The 18,392-nt window shown below is 46.3% G+C and overlaps 1 protein-coding gene across 2 annotated transcripts in view; it reads right to left on the reverse strand.

The window, feature by feature from the left end:
• Positions 1–739: 739 nt before the first annotated feature.
• Positions 740–18,392, reverse strand: part of SCAP (SREBF chaperone) — an 833,069-nt gene continuing 815,416 nt past the window's right edge. Inside the window, exon 25 of one of the 2 annotated variants that reach the window (XM_086941009.1) lies at positions 740–5,118. In XM_086941009.1, coding sequence (XP_086797135.1) covers positions 4,873–5,118 — 246 coding nt within the window. In that variant the 3' untranslated portion in view covers positions 740–4,872. The remainder of the gene's footprint in view (positions 5,119–18,392) is intronic. The other variant, XM_086941010.1, reaches the window with a different exon arrangement.

The following is an 18,392-nucleotide window of genomic DNA, read 5'->3' on the forward strand; positions in this document are numbered from 1 at the left end:
AAAACTTATCTGAGAGCTTCTGACTAGCTTTTTACCACCCCCTCCAATAGTAGGCAAGCACGGGTCCAAAAACCAACATAATAGCGCAAAAAGCACAAGTACTCAAAGTAAATTCAGGAGTATTTGTCTCACCTTCCAATCAAATGACACAAGACAACATTCACTGGAAGGGGTGAATTTATTTTGTAATTGGTCACTTCCTTCAAGAGTTCCACTCTCAGAAGTAGTGTGCATATCTATACACGCCTGTAATATTTACTTCATTGATTAATTCTTCTGGGGGTTTACAAAGTGTTTTAATATGTTTTTCTATTTTGAAAGTCTGCGTGTTATGTAGGCAGGTAACCTTTAGGAGATTTCAAAAGAGAGGTTACCCACTTTCGCCAGGGAACAGGGCACAAAAGACAAAAAGTCAAGAAGAGATCCCTGGGATGTGTATGCTAGACCGTAGTATCTATACCCATACAGTTATACCATGGTACCCGGATTACAGGTTACCATAGATCACTGTTCAACGGGACGAGATTTGTATAATGATTCCCACAAAGAAAAATACTTGTTTACAATCTAAATTTTTATTAAAATCTAGATTGTAAACAAGTATTTTTCTTTGTGGGAATCATTATACAAATCTCGTCCCGTTGAACAGTGATCTATGGTAACCTGTAATCCGGGTACCATGGTATAACTGTATGGGTATAGATACCAGGGATCTCTTCTTGACTTTTTGGCAGGTAACCTTTAACCTAGACCTTTTTAAGAGAATTGTCTGTAAAGTAAGACTGCATGACCAATTCATGCAGTTTAAAGCCCAACTATTAAGTACTGTGCTCAAAAGAAATGTTTATGAAGCTCTGGGGATTACCCAGATATGACATTTTAACCGTAGTAGTGACAGCGTGGGAGCCATTAAGACAACATTTGCATGGTGGTTGTAGAGTAACAGCATCTGATTTCCATTACTTTCGTGATGCCCACCTGCCAAATTTAAGCTTTTGAAATACTAGATTTGACAAGGCGCCAGGTTTGGGCACCATCATTTACTCTGAGAAACAGATCAGACAATCCAGAAATGACTAATGATGCCGACACTGGCACTGGTGTTGCAGGGACCAGTGTGGATGTTGGGGCAGGAGGGGACATCTGTACTACCGTCAGTACAAGTTCCAGGGAGATAGACAATGCTGAGGATGGATCCGTCAGCGGTAAACCGGTTCTGGCCCCTAGGGTCCCATGAGGACTAAAGGTGTGCCAATGGGAGCCAAAAGCGTACTGAGTATTTCCATCTTCTATCTGCTGCGAGGCCAATGACAGCCTGGGAAAATAGGGCACTTTGGGACTAACTGAGTAATCATTTCCACGTCCTGAGACCTCAAAGAGGTGCAAATAACAGTGTGATGCTAATGCACCTGCTCTTTAGAGCCAGAATGGCAGGATGGGCTCAAGTCCCACTTTGCTTATTTATGCTTTTGCTTGGACTAACAGGAGGACTGATGGTAAATATAAACGGTTGCGGAAACAGCTTTAGTATCCAGACAGAGTTTGCACTCAAATCCTAGATCGGGAGCAGGGCCTACTCGAAGGCTGCAACTTCTTCTAGTGTTCAGCAACATACAGCTTCACCTCCCAGTCTCGGATCACCTTTGGGTGCATGACAGCACACTTACCTAGCGCCTTAGAGTTGGTGCTTGAGCCAGGCACCAAAAACATAACTTGTGTGGGTCTGTGACTGGCATTTGCTTTGTGCAGTCATGGCATGGCTTGAAACCTGTTTTTGGATGGGACATTGTTTTCTAAAACGCTGGTTAAATCGTCTAGAAGTCATCGGAAAAATCAACAAAGTTAGGAGTGCAGCTCTGGATCAGTCATAAGGCACAGAACGAAAGAAACAAACATTGGACGCAGATGTTGTGCTTATGTGCGGCTCTGCTCTGTCATTTCCATGCCAGTTTGGAGTCAGCATAGGGCTGCATGGCACTAACCAGCAGCACGCTTGGAGAAAAGTTTCTGTGATCTAGCCTGGCGGCAGGGGAGAATTCTAGGGTGGGAAATCTGCAGTCAGAAGTAGTCATCAGAAACAGAGTCCTTTCTTTACTCTGCGATAGTACAATTCAATTCAACCACCTAGTTCTCTTAACTTTGTGTTTTTCCTTTGTTGATATTTTTTCACATCTGTAAATAACTGGGTCAGGCCTCAGCTTCAGTGCTGTTCCCTTTTTAGACCTTTGGGTGTGAGCGACTATATTGACCCAGTGATTTTTTAACCCGATTCTTAGGTCACAATGAAATACATTTATCAAGAGTATTACATTTTTGGTATGTGCTAAATACATGGTCAACGTTATCACCATGCTTGAGATAGTTTATAGAGAGCACACCACAAAATATATTTTCTTTTAACACTAAAGGTAAGCCAAGTGGAAAGCGACCAAAAACAGCATTACTATGGATAGGTCTGTAATACCAAAAAAACTGACAGCATCTTTTTTGATAAATGTGTATAAAATTGAGCAATACTTTGTTGCTCCAGGTGCATGTGCTTAAGCAGGGGGGCTGTGGAGACAACCAACAAGAGCCACATGGTTATGGCGAACCTTCTATACTAGCTGTGAAGGTAGGCCTTGAAAAACAATTACTTTTTGTGTAACACAATCTTGTGTTCTACAGAGTGCCTAATACTGGAAATAATCATCTTGTATTTTTTGCAGATAAAGGCACTAGGCCAGAGGGAGATGAAGTGTTCAGTTAAATATATCCCGTTGATGATGTGTGGAAGCCAATATTTGAAGTCTGGTCTACTGATACAACTGCCATCAACTTTTCCACTAGACCACTTTTAAGTGAAACATGGCTCGTGCCCCATTAAGGCAATGGTAGGCAGCCAAATTAGGAACGACGAGCAAGGGCGAGCAGTAGAATTTTGAATATTAGTTAAGCAGCCACAGGAGGGGTGGCACAATGTAACCTTGCCTGGTCAAGAAGGCGGCGTTGACAAGGCTCTCCCAAACCCCTCCAGCCTACTCAGCCTGAGGGGCACAATTTGCTATCCAAACATCAATAGCAAGGAATATTTGAAGCAACTTGAACTGCTAAAACGCTGGTATAATTTTAGGACAACTTTTTTCTTTTGTATTTAAACAAGTTTTTTTCCTTTAAAGTTTAAGTGTACATTTTCCAATTTTGAAAGGGAAGTACTACCCCTACCATTAATTCAGTTATCCGAACACAGAAATATCTGTCTGCATGTTATTAAACCGTAAAGCATAAAGATTCATAGTTCAAATCACATACCGACCATTGTGGATACACACATTTTAAATGCTTATGTTGGGATCATCCTAATAATGGCCTTGTAATTAGTAGAGGCTCCACTTCAGTGGAGAAACTGCCATTTTATACCTGTGAAACCCCAGCATGCTTGATAGTGGTGTATTGTAAGAGAGCAGCTGCCAAAACGTCATGCTACTTGTGAAGCAAAGTAAGGAGGTGGGGAGAACGGAAAAAGCGGGGGCGGAAAAGTTAAGTACAGCATCGTTTGTGGATCTGACTCTCATATGGCGGAAGGAAATTAACGATCCTCACATTGGTGGTGACCCTTGCAGGTCCAGCATGAAACAACCACTATAGCTCATCTCCGGGGAATTGAAAACTGCCCTGAACAAGCTGTAGGAGTGATAATGTGGCGATCAAAAAGGACCCCTGTCATCTTTAACGAATGGGAACAGACCTCCACAGGCTTGCACTGGGATAAAAACAAGCCCACAAGTCAGGAATTCAATGTATCCAAAATCACATTTCCGTTTTTCAAAAGCCAATGCAGCTAAAAAGAGCACAGGGGAAAGTTACTTGTTTTTTTAAAAAAATCACTACAGCAGTTTCCCAGCACTGTGTCTTCTCCTCATATTTTGACCATTCCAAAAAGTAAGGAACATTCAAAGCTAGTGAATCCATAACCTGATACTGTAACTCAAACAAACTAATATTTAATGCTTCCAAATAAATTTCTCTCTCCTCTCACAGCAGGTCAGACCACAGCACCTCCTTTATAAGCAGGAAAATAAAGTGCGCTACTGACACAAAATTCCTTGGCATCAGCAGCACAAGCCATGAACTCCTGTCTCGGTTGTATTATGCACCACATTCCCAGAACACTGCTGTCGCGACAACAAGGAAACAAAGTAGCACTATTACAGAAAATAATGGCCTTCTCGAGACAAAAGCAACTGTTGTAAATGTTCAACTGTCTACACATGGCTTCAAGGGCACAACAGCTTCCTGACAAACTATTACCCAGGCAAAGCACACCCAGAAGGTACTGAGTCCTGATGAGGACACATCTAACACAAAGTGTGATGTACCAAGTGCTAGCCCAGTTTACCAAAGCTATGTAGACTACTAATACAACGATACAGGGGCGCTTTGGCCACTGTGACCTTTTCAACAGTCCACTCGTTATAAGGGAAGGAAAAAGGCATGGCTAGCTCAATCCACTACTACACCCCAAAAAAACATTAATGACATTCCCTTCCTTCCAAAATCTTCTCTCGAAACGAGGTGGCAGAAGCTAGTCTACTCCGATTAGGGGGGAAATGCTTCTCCTTTGTGGTACAGGGTCTGTAGCGGACCCTGGTCGGACTGAGCAAAGGAAGAAGTCAGAAGAGCATAGTTGAAAATTCTACAGACGCACACAATGGGGACTTGGTGAAGGTGTGGCGGACCAATCTAGTGCAGACGTTCCACAAGACAAGGATGCTCTTCCACCACTCCTGATGTTCTGATCTTGTTAGTAGACGCTGGATGTAAGCACTTTCCTTCAGCAGCAGATGATATGTTTTGGAACAAGCTGCTACCAACTGTTTCTTTGTTCCTTCCTTAGTCTAGCTTCTCCAGTACGGACGGGACATACACAAGACTGAGCTCGCTGCCAAAGTCACATACAATGGCTGCATTGTCGAGGACCAGTATTTGCCGTGCAGGCTGTGCCTCTTCACTCTTGCCTAGGTAGACAGTCTGAAGCAAGTCCCCATAACCAATGTCCCAAAAGGAGACGCAGCCTTGGCCTCCCGTCACCAGCAGGTTATCGGAGATTATCCCCATACTGGCACCGCAGCCCAGGTCCTGCAAAGGGAAGAAAAAGACAAAAGAAAAACAACAGATATTAAGTGGAGGTAAAAGATTTGTCAGAAGACGAAATATAAAGGAAACAAGAGTGTAAGACTGTATCCTAAAAAGATTTTTTAAATTAACCTTTAAAAACGAACATAATTGGGTAACTCTGAAATGACAATTTTAGGTTTCTACATTTGTCAGAATTACCAATTGTAGGAAAGTCTTTTGAAATCTAAATGTTTCTACGTCATTTTTAAATCTGGTGCAAGAGAAAAGAGGATCGCCTGCATCTATCTTACATTTCTTCACGGAACAGGAAATGGAAATGTGAAGTTTTTATTAGTTGCCTTATTTGGAGAGGCTGCTACTAAGGGCATAGGAGCCGAAACTAAGTTAGTGTGTTTATTCAGGGTTGATCAGATAATTTCGTCTGAAAAGTTACTCCTGAAACCCCGTTAATGCATGGATACATGTGTGTGCACTGTTCAGTCGTCTTTACACAAAGCATTGAAACTGCAACAGCAATGGACTGGAAAGAAGCTGCAATGGACTGGAAAGAAGATACAATGGAAATGAGCTGTTGTACTGCACTTCATTTTCTGAGTTCAACTTCGCTCTACACTTGCTTATGCACTATGGGCCTATTCAAATGGAAATTTATATTACTTCATTGAAGAGTAGCAAGTAGAAGTGACTTCAAACATTAAAAATCCGAACAAGGATGATGTCACAGACGGAAGGTGGGTGTCTATGTAAGGAACATGTGCACAGAGAAACAAGCATTGGAAATGCAATAGGTCTCGCATTAGGAAAGTTTGAGCTATTGGTATTGTAAATGACACTTTTTTTATTTATGTGTTGGTTTTGAAAGTAGCAACATTAATAGCTTTGTCAGTTACAATGTCAATCGTTTTAACTTTTGCAAATGTGACATCTATAGCATTTGTAATGCAATGTGTGTTGTATTTACGTGACTTAGATGTATTGATATTACAAATAACAATGGCTTTTAATTTTGTAAATAATTAATACTTAAATAAAAGTTATTGTAATTTATAATGGCAATAGCTTAAACGTTTGTAAATAACTTTTGTGAAGATTATGTTCAGTGTATGTTATTGTGACGAAAATCCAAGAACATTGCATTTGCACCTACACACACACACAGAGCCACAAACATAGATGTGGTGGTGGTGGATCTGGGGGATATGGTGTGGGGGATATGGTGGTGGTGGATGTGGTGGTGGTGGTGATGGTGGATGTGGTGGTGGATGTGGTGGTGGATGTGGTGGAGGTGGTGGATGTGGTGGTGATGTGGTGGTGGTGGATGTGGTGGTTGTGGATGTGGTGAAAGTGGTGGTGGATGTGGTGGTGGAAGTGATGGTGGTGGGTGTGGTGGATGTGGTGGTGGTGGATGCGGTGGTGGATGAGGTGGTGGATGAGGTGGTGGATGAGGTGGTGGATGTGGTCGTGGATGTGGATGTGGTGGTGGTGGATGCTGTGGTGGATGTGGTGGTGGATGCGGTGGAAGTGGTGGTGGTGGATGTGGTGGTGGATGCGGTGGTGGTGGATGTAGTGGTGGTGGATGTAGTGGTGGTGGATGTAGTGGCGGTGGTGGATTTGGCGGTGGTGGATGTGGCGGTGGTGGATGTGGCGGTGGATTTCATGGTGGATGTGGAGGTGATGGTGGAGGTGATGGTGGATGTGGTGGTGGATGTGGTGGTGGTGATGGATGTGGTGGTGGATGTGATGGTGGATGCGGTGGTGGTGGTAGTGGTGGATGGGGTGGTGGTTGTAGTGGATGTGGTGGTGGATGTAGTGGTGGTGGGTGTGGTGGTGCATGCGGTGGTGGTGGATGTGGTGGTGGATGTGGTGGTGGTGGATGTGGTGGTGGTGGTGGATGTCATGGTGGATGTGAAGGTGATGGTGGATGTGATGGTGGATGTGATGGTGGTGGATGTGGTGGTGATGTGGTGGATGTGGTGGTGATGTGGTGGATGTGGTGGTGATGTGGTGGTTGTGGTTGTGGTGAAAGTGGTGGTGGATGTGGTGGTGGAAGTGATGGTGGTGGATGTGGTGGTGGAAGTGATGGTGGTGGGTGTGGTGGATGTGGTGGTGGTGGATGTGGTGGTGGATGCGGTGGTGGTGGATGTGGTGGTGGATGCGGTGGTGAAGTGGTGGTGGATGTGGTGGTGGTGGATGTGGTGGTGGCGGTGGATGTGGCGGTGGTGTATGTGGTGGTTGTGGTGGTGGATGTCATGGTGGATGTGGATGTGATGGTGGATGTGGTGGTGGATGTGATGGTGATGGTGGATGTGGTGGTGGATGCGGTGGATGTGGTGGTGGTGGATGTGGTGGATGCGGTGGTGGTGGTGGATGTGGTGGTAGTGGTGGTTGTAGTGGATGTGGTGGTGGATGTGGTGGTGGATGTAGTGGTGGTGGATGTGGCGGTGGATGTCATGGTGGATGTGGATGTGATGGTGGATGTGGTGTTGATGGTGGATGTGGTGTTGATGGTGGATGTGGTGGTGGATGCGGTGGTGGTGGATGCGGTGATGGTGGTGATGGTGGTGGTGGTGGTGGATGTGGTGGTGGATGTAGTGGTGGTGGGTGTGGTGGTGGTGGTGGATGCGGTGGTGGTGGATGTGATGGTGGATGTGATGGTGGATGTGATGGTGGATGTGGTGGTGGTGTTGGTGGTGGATGTGATGGTGGATGTGGTGTTGATGGTGGATGTGGTGGCGGATGCGGTGGTGGTGGATGCGGTGGATGTGGTGATGGTGGATGCAGTGGTGGTGGTGGTGGTTGTGGTGGATGTGGTGGTGGATGTGGTGGTGGATGGGGTGGTGGATGGAGTGGTGGTGATCCTGTGGGTTCCATAAGGGTTTGTGACAGAGAAAAGATTATCTTATTTCAATAACATTTAAATTTGTGTCTGCAATTACAATGTGATACAACCTATGTCCATCTAATTCTTTCAAAATGCCATGTGCCTCAAATATAAAAGCCATGCACTGTTTATTCAGCACGTTTTATGCTTTTTTTTCCCAGTGAACATTTGTACAATCTGAACTCTATCATTGGATAATATTGTCTATTTAGTCACACAAAAAAACGAGCATGCATTCCATCTAGACATTGACACTATGCAGCTCTGGGGCCTAGCATTTGGGCTTAAACAGCCTCTGAAAACTGAATCCAAGGGACCGTTTCGTTTGGCAGGAGGGAAATTTAGCGCCAGCTATGGGATTTATTACGCTGGCATTAACTTCGCCTAACAAGTCACTTGTGTAACATTAATATTTAAATGAGCCTGTGTTGAAGTTTACACCAGGGGATCCCCGCTTCAAAAGGCTCAATCGAGCATTACAGGCCATTGATTTGCTGGCACTGCAAGGACCAGCGAGCAGACCCCACTGCAAGACACTGGGAAGAGAACTGAAAACAAATATCTGAACAGCGCACGATCAAGGCAGAGGCGTCGCAGCTGTTCGCTCAGAAGCAAACTGCGTTTTTAAAGGAGATTATGAATTTGGCAGCGTTCAGCCCTTCAAATCCTATAAGTAATTTTGACTACATCTATTGCCGTTTTTGCGGCTTTCTGCAGCCTTTGTAGTCCGGGAGTTAAACGCGTGTTCACTGCACACATTTATTATAGCAATATTCCACTTGGTAACAATACTTTTAAACCGTCTTAATATCAGGTAAACCACAGAACCAAATAAAGAATAAAAATAACATGTGTGAGCTGTTGTTCATTGGGTGTGCCGGTTTCTACTTAACCAAGCATTGAAGTATGGTATCTTCGCCAGCCGGTTCCAGTGAAGGCACTCATTAGCCGGGAGCGCCTTCAGTTTCACTCGGTGTCAGACACATGTCACCCCTTGAATGGGCTGTTGTGGTGCACAAGATATGGAGCCGATCAATACGTGTGCAAGCTTGATTAAAAAAAAAGCGCCGTGATCTCGGGGAGCGATGAAGTCGTGCGGGGCCCCCTCACAATTCCCGTTTCTGAGAAATCTGTCAAAAAAACACTGATGAAAAGGTTACAGTTCTACTTCGCTGGTACTCGCGTGAAATTGCTTGTCGCTGTTTTCTGGCAGTGATTGCCGGGTCTGTGCTGCTAGCATGAACCATGCTGACAGGGCATACGTTTTACGGATGGCGGTGGTTGCCCGGCAGATTACTGTACAATGTAGATTTAATCTCTCCCCGGTCCTGACAATTTCAAGCGAAAGGTTGTGAAATATCCAACTGCTGTCCTGAAACAAGACGGAGGGAAGGCAGAGAAGGGGGCGGGGGAGGAGAAATGCGACATGGCAGGCAGGGGAGGGGGCCGAGCGACGGAGGGAAGGCAGAGAAGGGGGGGGGGAGGAGAAATGCGGCACGGCGGGCAGGGGAGGAGGCGGAGCGGGGAGAGGGTGTGAAAGCAGCAGGGGCCTTTGAAGTGAAGCTAAGCTTCACTTCAAAGGTGTGGGAGGAGTGCGGCTGAGGGAACAGACGGCGATTTGGTGATGTGCACGCGCATTTTAGGTCAATGCGCTTGCGCATTGACCTAAAAGCCACGGGCACAGCACCAAATCGCCAAGTTAGGTAAAGTCTATTTAAGACGCTATAGGCTCGCCTCTTCAATGCGCTTGCGCATTGAGAGGCTCGACCTAAAAAGGCACTAAACTCTAGCCTCATCAGCGCGGCACAAATTCGTGCGCTGTGCTGAACGTTCCACTGGGCTTATGGACTCATGACGGAACTGTTCCGTCATAAGCACAGGCCAACCGACGCTCATGACGGAACCGTTCCGTCATGAGCATCGAAGGGGCAAGAAAAGCACTAAATACTAGTCAGCCATTTTCATTGACCAAATAGTCCCATCTGGCTCCAAATTGGGCATCTTCTTTAACACCATGCGCGCGGGCCGCTTTCCCGCTGTGCGCTGAAGTTTTCAAAAACCTGCGGTTCATGACGAGCTCAGCTCGTGAGGAGCGTACGACAGGCGTAACTCATGACGAGCTGAGCTTGTCATGAGCGTCGAAGGGGTTAATAAGCCGGTGTTTACCTTAAAATACCTTGCCTCGACAGTCATCTAATGGGGATATGCAAAGGTCACCATTTCAAGCAAGGAAATTGCAAATGGAGCCCAAGAACGACTTTGAGAACCTTGGAGCTGAACCCCAAAAAGTAAAAAAAGCACTGCTTTCGAAGTAGAGAAGAGAGGAAGAGATGAGCAAACAAATCTCTTGTGGAGATTGCAGTCGGGGAATCTAGAAACTTCCAGCATGTTGGGTGTGAATTTTGGGCATAAATGGGCTACATGTGCACCACTTCCAATCATGGGCGTCGATTCACCAAAATTCCAAGGGTAGCAGAAAAGTGACATCGCACACATATTAACCTTACTGACATCAAAGGAAGTGAAATCATATAACATTTGACCCTGAATTTTCCCAGGAAAGGATGTGACTTGGCCTTAAACCGGAAAACAGCACAATAGTGGACATCATTGTACTGAAAAAACAGAACTAACCAGAGCTCTTTCAAATGGGTTTGGGGTAATGGGGTCTCCCCACAAGAAAATTTGAAACAATGGGTCAAATAGTGAATTTTAAAGCAGAGTTTTCAAATAAACCTGCTAAAAAGTCATGGAGTATGAAAGGGCACTTGTTAAATATATAAGTCCTTTCATGGTGTACAAAGCCAACGAAAACTGATGCACCACAGAAGTTGACCCTCTTGTTTTCAAAATTTGCAATGGATGCCCCAGTATGCCAAAAATAACGCCCACTGTGTCAGGGCCAGCATTTTGCCATGGGTCACAGTTTATGCTAACAACTACAGATAATATGCTCGTCCTGGAGTTTTGCTATTAATGCTAATTAATTATATGTATTAGAGAGCCAGCATTTTGTTACGTTTGTCCCCACAGCTGTCATACTTCAATCCAAGAATCGACTCCAGCATGCTAGTACGAACATCCATGGGTGTCCCATACCAAGAATTATCTCCAGCATGCCTGTGCCAGCCTTTTGCCATGGATGTCCAATATTTCAAGTATTTTCTCTGGTTCTAGTATGCCAAGACCCTGTCTATTAATATTTGCCCGGAGTAGGCCAACACCAGTATTTTGCAAGGGCCAAAAGCAGACTTGCAAGCATACCACATTCTCACTAATGCAAATGTACATTCACTAACTCACACTCAACTTGAAATGAAATGAAAGGAAAAGAATCTTATAACGCGCGACTTAGCCCAAAGGCATCAAGGCGCCTAACAGAAAAAACCAAGGAAGCAATAGAAAAGTAACTACAGGTACGCCCTTGCAAACAGCCATGTTTTTAGTGCTTTACGGAAACGCAGAACAGAAGGCTGAGCTTTAATTTCACATGGAAGGGTATTCCATAGCTTAGGGGCGATTGAAGAAAAGGCCCTGCCGCCCCATCTGCTCTTACGGAATCGAGGTACCACAAGCAAGTTCTTTGAGGAGGAGCGTAAGAGTCTGCCCGAGACATAGGGGGCCAGCAGTTTCTTGACCCCTCCTGCACCATTGCCAGAAAGTGCACTATGAGTCAGACAGAGTACTTTAAAGGTGATCCTCGCTTCAATAGGAAGCCAATGTAAGGCTTTCCTAGCTGCTGTTGACGACGCTAGTCTGGGAGCGTCCAGAACGAATTTGGCAGCCGCATTTTGGGCGGTCTGAAGACGCTGTATTAGGCTCTTATTCATACCGATGTATAGGGCGTTACAGTAATCGAGTTGCGAGGCGACAAGTGCTACCACCACTTGCTTCCGTGCCTGGGGGGGACAGGTCATGTTTTATTTTCCCCGAGTATTTTGATGATCCCCCAGCAGGTAGCAACAGTTCTATTTACCTGCAAAGTCATGGAGAGGTCAGGTTCAATCAATACTCCCAGATTCCGCGCTGACTCCGTGGGGGTGGGACAAGACCCCAGCGAGGGCGGCCACCATTCAGGTGACCAGATGTTATTGTTAGGGCAGAACACCAAGATCTACGTCTTCTCCCCATTCAGCTTTAATGAATTGTAAATCATCCATTGTGACACTGCTTCCATGCAGTTCCTAAAGTTGAGCGGGGACGAGCCATCAGGGTGAGAGAGGGACACCAAGATCTGTGTGTCATCTGCATAGGAGACTACCTCCATCCCAAAAGATCTAACCAACTTGGCAAGTGGGGTCACGTAGATGTTAAACAGGGTCGGACTTAATGCCGACCCCTGTGGGACCTCACATTGCACAGGTAGGGATGGAGATAGAAAATCTCCCAGCTTAACCCTCTGTACCCTCTGGTCGAGAAAGGAGGCCAGCAGACTCAAGGCCGCCCCTTCCACCCCTATCTCCCTCAGGCGAGATGTTAGCACCGAGGGGGACCAGGACGGTGGAATGTCCCTGGTCTACCTCCATGCGGATGTTGTTCAATACGACCGTAAGGGCTGACTCGGTACTATGGTGTTTCCTGAAGCCGTGCTGGGATTGATCCAAGAGATCTGAGGAGTCAAGAAATGCCGCCAAATGTTGATTGAGATACGTCTCAAGCATCTTTGCAGGTGCTGGGAGCAAAGAAATGGGGCGATAATTCTTGAGCACCTCTGGATCAAGTGTGGGCTTCTTTAGGAGGGGCTTGACCACCGCATTCTTCCATTCAGATGGAAAATGCCCTCTCTCATGGCCCTGTTCATGATGTCAAGTAGAAAAGGGAGCAGGGAGTCTCTACACTCCTTCAGGACTTTAAGGGGGCACGGGTCCAATGGGGATCCCGACCTTGTCTTACTTAAAAGCAGGTCAAGCTCCTGATAGGATAAAGGCGGAAACTCTAACAGACTCTTGGAGGCGATGGAAGAGACCTCCTTCGGGAGCAAAGAGAGGGGGGCAGGCGGGGGAGGGGTAACAGATCTTTGTGCTTCAAGATTCAGGTAGATGTCCGCAATCTTAGAGTGGAAGAATCCTGCGATTTTATCACAGAATTCCTGGGTGCCTGCAACAGGGTCCTGTATCTGTAACGTGCAGAGCGAGTCCACTATTTTGAAGAGATCTCTGGGAGAGGAGAGAGTCATTGTCAGGTTAGCAAAGTACTCTTGCTTAACTCTGATGATCTCCAGCTTGTGCTCCTTAAGGAGTAACTTGTGTTTATCCCTCTCCTTCAGATTCCAGCTTGTTCGCCAAAGCCTTTCTTGCTTCCTGCACCCTTGGCTCATGAACCTAAGAGGCTCCGAAAACCAGGGTGCAGAGGGTTTCTTTCTCGCAGAGTAGCAAGAGGCGAGAGGAGCCAGCACATCGACTGTTGCACTAATGGCTTTGGACAATTCCGAAGACGCTAGATTGGTATCCTCATAGAGGTCAGGTTTGTAGTTTTGCATTAGTGGGGCTAGCGAGGTGCTTGTGATTTTCTTAAGGTTCCTCCTGAACTTGGTGTGACTAGGGACTCCTGTCTTAGCAGGTGTCAAGGCGACCAAAAGCTCCAAAGGAACAGCAAAGTGTTCCGCCCAGGACAGTGGAATAGGGACTTCTGTTTTAAGCCTGTCATCGTTGGAGAAAACTGTATCCAGTGTGTGGCCTGCCTGATGCGTGGGGTGTTTGACCAGTTGCACTAAATCACATGCGAATAGTGAGTCGAGGAGATCCGAAGAGTCTTTAGAATCAGGGTTGTCTAGATGAAAATTTAGGTCACCCAAAACTGTCAGGTTGGCTGCTCCGAAGTAGGGCTCTAGGATATTAAGAAGGGACTGGCTAAAGTCTGTTATAGACCCGGGAGGTCTGTATACCAAGATACCTACGAAGGGAGCGGCCTCAGGAGATTTTATAAGAAAGTGCAGGGCTTGAAAGAGGTCGGAAGGCCTGGAGAGTTGAGTAGTATGACAGGTGTGAGAGGTCTTGTAAAGGATTCCAAGGCCACCTCCTCTGCGCCCTACTCTATCCAGTCTAGCTAAAGAATATCCATCCAGCACAGCCTCAACCAAATCCGGTCCTTAGGACTCAGTTGCCCAGGTTTCGTTAAGGAAAACCCATGTGGGCTTTCGGGCTGTAACGAAATCGCGAAAAGCAATATTATTTTTCACCAAAGATCTAGTATTAATGAGAAAGCCCGATTCTTTTGGAGGAGGCAACATAAGGGTGGTGGCAGGGAGGGGCCTAACATGGCAAATTGCCGATGACTTACCACAGGTGCTGAAACATGTGCAGTAAAATGCATCTTGAAGAATGTCTGGCGAGCAGGTAAAATGGCATGGAAGCCATGCAGGTCTCAGACGGACGAAGTCCTGATAGGAATATAGGGGACCTGCTAAAGGAGGCATACCGAGTACACCCAGGGACCAGAGTCTCACGCCCTTTAGCCCGTCCTTGGCGCGGACGGGCTGGACTCTGGCGTGACTCCGGCGTTACTGCGGCGCAAACGCTGCGTGAAGAAAGGGCAGCTTTATATGCAGGTCAGCGTGTCCTTGTGACAGCTGGTCTGCTAACCCAAATGGCGCCGTCAGGTGTTCAAGTCTCCCCCCAAGAAGGCCGCCAGCAAAGAAAGTGACTCAAGGGACCCGCCGAAAGCGCGGTGTTGATAACAATTACAGTGCAAGTAAAGGGAATGCGCCGATCGTCTAAAATGTTGTAAATGCAAAGCTAAATTAAAATAAATACGAAAAGGGGACTATTTTAACAACGCTATCGCGTATGCAGCAACCCGCCCTGCAGCTCGCTATCTGCTGTGTAGTCCAGGCGTACAGGGAGATACAAACAGGAGAGCCCGCCTAGAATGCCCACCTTATGTGCAGGTCAGCATGTCCTTGTGACAGCTGGTCTGCTAACCCAAATGGCGCCGTCAGGGGTCCAAGTCTCCCCCCAAGAAGGCCGCCAGCAAAGAAAGTGACTCAAGGGACCCGCCGAAAGCGCAGTGTTGATAACAATTACAGTGCAAGTAAAGGGAATGCGTCGATAGTCTAAAATGGTGTAAATGCAAAGCTAAATTAAAGTGAATACGAAAACGGGGCTATTTTAAAAACGCTATCGCGTATGCAGCAACCCGCCCTGCAGCGCGCTATCTGCTGTGTAGTCCAGGCATACAGGGAGATACAAACAGGAGAGCCTACTTACTCAACTATAGTCACCACTTGCGCTGATTCACTGCCTTGCACTCAATCTTACACACCCTCACACACTGTCACTCATTCTTACACTGATTAACTCACAGCTATTCATTCTGACTTACACTCGCTCTTACCCTCACTTCATCATTCTCACTCATTCTCACTGACATTTAATCTTGTTTACTGCCACTCCTATCACTGACTGCCACTTTGACACACACACACACACAACATACTTAACTTACCTGATGTTCCAGTTTTTATTACACTAATAGTGAATAATTTACAATTATTCACCTGTTGGTGTAATTAAAATGAGCTATAAACAAGGAAGGCGAAGCCGCCACTGTCTTCTTGGCACTGATTTTGCCATCTCTGAGCCAGGGATCACAAAAGCAGTGCCAGGGGTTGCCGTGATAAAGACAGGGGTTGCAGCTGAGACCCCTAAATTACGTCCACGCTTCCAGTCATGGGCTGTAAGGGTCCCTTCCTCCCATTGAGCGCGAGTGCCCAGTTAAAAAGGATGAAGGGCAATTCCTAACACTGTGTCGCACTGGAGTAGTCCGCAGAGGATATTGAACAAACACCACTTTCAGCCAATCTAACAATGGAGTCGATAACCATGCGCACCATCACCGAAAGGGGGAGTCACCTTACCTCGTGACTAGGAAAGACTTGTTCGAAGAAAAACAACTTGCAAACATCCGGACCCAACACTAAAAGGCAGGAGCTGCAAAGCATATGTATCTACAGCACACATGCCTCAAACACAAATTTTCCTCATAGTTGAAAGGTCCATTAACAACGAGCTAATTCCACCCCTCAGGTCCATGAACTAGCACAGGTAGTTGCTTGTTAGTTTCAGTACTCTCCTCCATCCCAGCTACCTGATCTCCATATGCATTCTCTTGCCTCGCCCCCCCCCGTCCCAGGACCAAGCTTGATTGCCAGCCCAAACTGCACCCTAAGGCACCAGATGGCGACCAATGAAAAGCACTACATGAGTCCACTTGAACTGCTGATTGTTCTCTGAAAGGAGCTTGTCCAGCACCGCCTTGCATTCCTGGGGAATTTCCACTTATATTGGTTTCAGGTGACGTTCTACTGAATGGGATAATTTTCCATCATTCAGCCAGGAGCAAGCGTCTGTCCTCCGCCGAAGCCAACACTCCCCCCCCCCCCCCCCCCCCCCCCCCCCCCCCCCTCCCCCCCCCCCCCCCCTCAATCCCCTTGGGGAAATGGACGATAACTGGATGGGTTCAAATCTTCTCCCTTTTCTAGATGGGATTCAGTTTCTCTTCTTTCCGTTTCCTTTCACTCCGAGTGGGGGCTTCCCCTACGGTGTTTTGTTTTATTTCTGGATGCAGCGCATTGATACCCTTGGGTTTAGAGCGCTTTATAGGTTTTATTTTTATTTCAGACAAACGTATGCACTCTTAAGTCTCAACATCAGGAGTCTCAAGTCCCAGCGAAACTATATCCTTACTACAAATGCTGAAGGAGTCCGACTGGGATGCAAGTCTCCTCCAGGATACCCACCTTCATGACTATGGGAGCCTTAGATCCCAATGGTTCACAAGACAGTTCTTTTCTTCCTGACCCAAAAAAGGGGGTGTAGCTATTTTAATGCTAATAAGTTAACAAGAAGGTCCTAACCACACACTCTGAAATCCTGGGCCACCTATTGGCTTTGAGAATCTCACGCATCCTATCCTACACATTCATGATCTGTTCCCTTTATGCCCCAAATTAGAATCGGAAACAGTTTATAAAAGATGCCCTAGCCACAGTGTTGACCACCACAGACTCCGACATATTGAATGGAGGAAACTTTAATGTAGTAATGGATCTGGAACTAGACTGTTCTGCCCAATGTATGGATCAATCGTGGGCCATTTCAAGTCTGGCTGTTAATGACTGGAGGATTGGTCACCCATCAAGTTATCCCTGGGGATTTGACTATGGCAGCTAGTGACAATCTTAAATATGACCCTATGAAATAGGCATTAGGGAAAACTCTTGGCTTTGTCAAAGACTATGAAGGCTCAGTTCCCAACTTGGGGATGCACTTAAAGCAATCATAAGTGGAGAAATGAGTATCCCTAGTGAAAAAATGGAATGTAGATATATGTGGAAAGCAGTCTGACGTAGAGGCGCAGTGCGAGACAGAGGCCCACCATAAACGGAAAACCTCCTAAGAGACCTGGCCCCAACTCACTTGTGCCAGACAACAGCAAAAGCCATCAAAATGGACACTTTTCCCACTGTAGAGGGGGGAATAAGACTGGGAGACTACAAGCGTGCAAACTAAGTGCCAAAATACAAAGGATCGCCATCAATATGAAAGTGACAGACCACGGAAAGGAACATCATGACTCAGAGGGCATCCTAAAAACATATAGACAATACTACAACTCTTTTTATACTCTGAACCCAGTATCACCTTCTAATATACATACATATTTAAAGCCTATTCAGGTCCCGGTCCTCACAGACCAAAACATTTCCACCCTTAAAAGGAAGATAACAGTCAAGGAAGTGATCTTGAGTATCAAACTACTTGTGGGATGAGCCCCTGGGCAGACAGCTTTATGGCCCTCTTCTACAAGCTATTCTGCCCAATACCAGCACCACTACTGGCACATCTGTATGATTCCTTCACTGACACTGGCACCATTACACAAACTATGCAGGAGGCGGTAACATTGATTATTCATAAAGGCAGCAAAGACCCCACCCACCCATTGTGCCTCGTACTACCCAATCTCCATCCCAATTATTGATGCTAAGATTTTCACAGGTATACTGGTGCGGAGACTGGGCCGTTATGTGTGAGGTATCGTAGACCTTGCAATTCCTTATATGCAATGTCTCAAAGACCCAAACCAAGCAGGTTTTATCCTGGAGATGGGGGTGCAGTGACAACGTAGCACCGAAGGAGTATGCAGTTCCTGTAGGGTGGGGAAAGAAGGAGGCAAGGTTGGTCAACACCCTTACTCAGTAGTAGAGTTTCAAAGGGGTCTTAGGTCACCACTCCTGCCCTCTTGGCACTAGAATAGACTGCCAAAAGCAACAGGTTCTTGCCAGAGAGTTCAGTACACAGTCCAGTCTGATCAGTGGGTTAGCCCTCAGATACTCCCTTCGGAGTGATACTGGTGCACTACAAAAAATGTGTAATGTAACATGCAATTATGA

Source organism: Lissotriton vulgaris, chromosome 10, assembly GCF_964263255.1.
Source record: "Lissotriton vulgaris chromosome 10, aLisVul1.2, whole genome shotgun sequence".
Lineage (NCBI taxonomy): Eukaryota > Metazoa > Chordata > Amphibia > Caudata > Salamandridae > Lissotriton > Lissotriton vulgaris.